The sequence below is a fragment of the Ichthyophthirius multifiliis genome (genome assembly GCF_000220395.1).
Source record: "Ichthyophthirius multifiliis unplaced genomic scaffold scaff_1120509249630, whole genome shotgun sequence".
NCBI lineage: Eukaryota > Ciliophora > Oligohymenophorea > Hymenostomatida > Ichthyophthirius > Ichthyophthirius multifiliis.
In genome coordinates this window covers 25,999-30,374 of record NW_004087521.1, presented here as the reverse complement: position 1 = coordinate 30,374, position 4,376 = coordinate 25,999, and the positions used below count along the sequence as shown (strand labels likewise).

General features: G+C 14.0%; 2 protein-coding genes across 2 annotated transcripts in view, besides 6 other annotated features; both read left to right on the top strand. All coding sequences in view use genetic code 6, as the record gives it.

Annotated features, from left to right (window-relative positions):
• Positions 1–222: 222 nt before the first annotated feature.
• Positions 223–253: a microsatellite.
• A 121-nt stretch (positions 254–374) lies between these two features.
• Positions 375–404: a microsatellite.
• A 1,107-nt stretch (positions 405–1,511) lies between these two features.
• Positions 1,512–1,546: a microsatellite.
• A 178-nt stretch (positions 1,547–1,724) lies between these two features.
• Positions 1,725–2,960, top strand: IMG5_018390 (hypothetical protein; the record flags this gene model as incomplete). Its single annotated transcript, XM_004039528.1, has 3 exons — positions 1,725–1,880; positions 2,164–2,347; positions 2,466–2,960. Exons 1-3 carry the CDS (start codon positions 1,870–1,872, stop codon positions 2,958–2,960), a joined length of 690 nt encoding a protein of 229 aa, XP_004039576.1. The 5' UTR covers positions 1,725–1,869.
• Positions 1,729–2,194: a microsatellite.
• Positions 2,961–3,004: 44 nt separating the features above from the next.
• The window catches only part of IMG5_018280 (hypothetical protein), a gene marked incomplete at its 3' end in the record, with an annotated part of 1,599 nt that continues 227 nt past the window's right edge, over positions 3,005–4,376 (top strand). Inside the window, exons 1-2 of the mRNA XM_004039527.1 lie at positions 3,005–3,438; positions 4,355–4,376. The exon at positions 4,355–4,376 is cut by the window's right edge and continues 227 nt beyond it. Of these exons, the coding sequence (XP_004039575.1) occupies positions 3,205–3,438; positions 4,355–4,376 (256 nt within the window). The 5' untranslated portion in view covers positions 3,005–3,204. The remainder of the gene's footprint in view (positions 3,439–4,354) is intronic.
• Positions 4,084–4,163: a microsatellite.
• Positions 4,086–4,146: a microsatellite.

The window sequence follows — 4,376 nt, the reverse complement described above, 5'->3', positions numbered from 1 at the left end:
TTCTTAAAAATTTACTTAAATTATTTTCCAGACTAGATTAAAAGAAAATACTATATACATCTTTTTAAGATTTTAATTATTTTTTATAATTCATGCATGTTTATTTTATTTAGAAGTAGCAGAGATTTATTTAAATTTATTTTAATATTTTTTCTATTTTAAAATATGATTATTTATCTATGATATAACGTAAAAATGCTCTAACAAATGTCTTATTTGCGCTTTTTTATAACTTTTTTTTTTATATCTTTTTAAACTTTAATTCAAATTATTCTTTTTAAAAAAAATTTATATGTTGCAATATTTTCATATTTGTATTAAAAAAACTTTATGGAAAAAACATAACTTTCTAATCTTTTAATGTCTTTTTTTTTAAGATTTTTAAATTAAAGATTTTTATAATTTGTTTTAAAGAAAAGAAAAAAAAAAATTATTAAGATTTTTTTTACTATATCTGATTCTTTATTATCACCACTTTTTAATGTCTATTCTTTTTATTTTTCTTCTAAATCTTAATACATTTTTTTATAAATTTCTTTATTTTAATAACATGTTAGATTATTTACAGAATATATTTAAAATGAGCTCTGCACACAATATGAATTATCATTTAAAAATTAAATAAAATTGCTTTTGTTTTCTAAAAATTCAATATTTTTTTCATCATCAAAATACATTTTATGAAATTAAAATATTTTTTTAAAATTAAATAGATAATATATGTTTATTATTTATTACTTTTTTATAATTTTACTATTAGGTTTGTTTTGATACAAAGAAACGTTTTTTTTTGACTTAAAAATTATTATTAATATAAAAGAAATATAAAATAAAAGTATCTTATTATTGAATACATTTTTTTAATATAAAATATTATTAAAATATAAATATAGTTTTGTTTTACATTTTATATATATTTTATAGTTAATAATAATATTATAAATATCTTATATATCTTATTTTCAATCTCTATTCTTATTTTTTTTTATTTTAAATTATTTAATTAATTTTGAATTATATCTCTAATTTTTTAAAAACTAAAAAATTATATTTAAATAAAAAAATAAAGAAGGATAAAAATAAATTAAAATTTTTTCCTAATATTTTTTTTTAAATTAAAAAAAAGAAATTTGGTAGAAATTAGAAATATATTAAATTTATAACATAATATATAATATAATATCAATTTATTAGTACAAAATCGCAAAGAAACAATTAAACAATTATATTTTTAATTAATATATGTATATAAATGAATATGATTATATAATTGTTAATACACATTTTTTTTGTGTTAGAATACGTCATTTTATTAATAATTAAAAATCATTTATTTAATATTTTTTAATTATAATGAATATTGATGATAAAAATGAGTTAAAATTTTATTAAAAATAATTATTAATAAAATAAATAACTATATTAAATAATGGCATTATCTAAATAAAACTTAAATAAAAATGCTTAATTAAATTATAAATAATTATTAATATTTTATATTATATTTTAAATAATTTTATATAAATTTAATTTTATTTAATTTAATATGATATGATTTATATTTAATAAAATTAATATTAAATAAAATAATCACAAAAAATATTATAATAAATTTTATTCTTACTCATATATAATTGATAAATTAAATAATTTAATTGTTTATAAAAATATTCACAAAAAAATTAAAAATTTAAAAAATTATTTTAAAATATAAATATAATTTTTATATAATAAAATAATAGTATTTTAAATAAATATATATAATAAAAATAATGGAAGATTCTTCTATTATTCTAACTATAATAAATAACGAGAAAAATCAAATAATTGCTCACGATATATATTATAAAGCTTTTTCTAAATTTGGAGATGTTTTACGAGTATTAAAAAGAATATAAAATTCAAATATAATATTTTTTTAGATATTAATATTTAAAAGATCTGTATAATAGATATATAAAAAACATAATATTTAATAAAAAAAGTATTAAATAAATATATATAATAAAAATAATGGAAGATTCTTCTATTATTCTAACTATAATAAATAACGAGAAAAATCAAATAATTGCTCACGATATATATTATAAAGCTTTTTCTAAATTTGGAGATGTTTTACGAGTATTAAAAAGAATATAAAATTCAAATATAATATTTTTTTAGATATTAATATTTAAAAGATCTGTATAATAGAAAGCATTCATCGAATTAGATTGTTTAGAAAATGCTCAAAAAGCAAGAATAGCTTTAAATAATACTTAATTTTTGGAAGATGGATCTAGAATTTAAGTATATAATTCGACATTAAAAAAAATAGTATTTTAAGATAATAATTCTGGAGGAGTTGGTAGATTTATTATATATTTTACTTTTTCAATGCAAAAAAAATAAATAATAATTAACTTAAATCTATTTTAAATTAAGAAATAAAAAATAAATAAATACTAATTTTTATTTTAAAAAAGATTATACTATTATAAAAAAAAAATTATTGGAAAAGATAACAAATCCAAATGAATAAATATTATAAAATGCTAAGCAAATATAGCCTATATAACTAGTTGCATAAAACAAAATAATAAATTAAATTAAACAAGAAAATAAACAAATATTAAATAATTAAGATATAGAAAAAAATAAGCAAACCAAATACGAGTCTCCAATAAGTAATATATAATAACAATTTTTTTCACAATCTACAGAGATTAAACCAAATAAATAAATATTAATAAAGTAAATGTCTATTAAAAAAATAAAAATTATATATATATATATTAATTAATCAACAAGTAATTCGAAATTATCTTTGTAAAATTCTAAAGATACAAAAGTTGGATTAAAAAATGTTAAAATATTTATAAATTTATATAAATAAATTAAATAAATTAAAAAAAGTAACAATAAAAAAAAATGTTCGATAAAAATTATATTTAAAATATTTTTCAGAAAAATTTTAATGAATATCCTAAAAACAAATCTTAAAACGAACCTTAATAACAAATAAAACAATAATTACAATTAATAAATTCATAATTCATTAATTAAAATACAAATTCAAAATATCCTTAAGAATTTAGCAATTGTAACAGTTAACCCTATCCAAATATTGATTCAAGTACATTAGTAAGTAAACAAGATATCCTAATCAACTCAAATAATAATTAAAATAGCTTAGGAATTGAAAGTAAGAAAATATAGAAAAAAATGAATGAATTAGATGATATGTAAAGCGTTTTTAATGATATTTTTGAAGCAAAATCTAACTATTCATTAGATGAGAAACAATAAAAGGAAGAATTGATGGAAATAAGCAATAATTTAGAAAAATTACTTGATAGATAATTAGAGTAATAAGTAGATCAACTTTGCAACGAAAATAATTTCAAAGAAAATGATTAAGTAACATCATAATAATCATAAGGAGGAATAGAGTTTAATGTAAGCAACATTATAAGTTAAATAAATGCAGATTTTATTAATTTAGATGCAAAAGTAAATTAAGAAAAAAACACATAACAATAAATGTAATATTAACTTTTCAAAGAAAGCAATGATATTAATAATAATATGTATAATGTATTTAATGATAATTTAAGCCCAAGTTTATAAGAATTATAGTAAATAAATAACTTTGTATGTTCAAATGAAGAAAATAATATAAAAAACTAAAATAATACAAGTACTAAACTTATTTATTCATAAGAAATTATAGATCTAATTAAAAATAACTCACAAAATTATTAAAATAATAATGAATCTGTTAATTAAAATTATATAAATAGTAAAAATTCAATTATCAAAAATAATAATACTATAAACAATTATAATATTAATATTAATAACAGTAATAGTAATAGTACTGAAAATTATTTTAATGGACAAATTGAAAGTATATATTAATTTAATCAAAATTAAAAGTAATATAATGAGTCTATTATAAATAAATAATAAAGTAATTCTAATAATAATATATTCCAATAAAAAGAATTGAAAAAATCATAATTTTAAGTTTAAGTAAATAATTAAGATTATACTTGTAATTTAAAATTATAAAAAAAAAAAATAAACAATAACAAATATAAAACAATAATAATAATAATAATAATAATAATAATAATAATAATAAATATAACAATAATAATAATAGTACAATTTTAAATAATCTTCAATCTAATTAATTTAAAAAAATAATTAATTATAGTTAATTAATAGTGCTCCTTTACCTATAATTGCTTAAAAAAGAATTTCTCCTATAGTTCCTATTAATTTATATGAAGATATTACTTCTCAAACTAATGTAGGGGAATATATTAATCCTAAATTTTTAAAATGTGATTTTTATTATAATAAAAAGATTTAATATATATATATATATA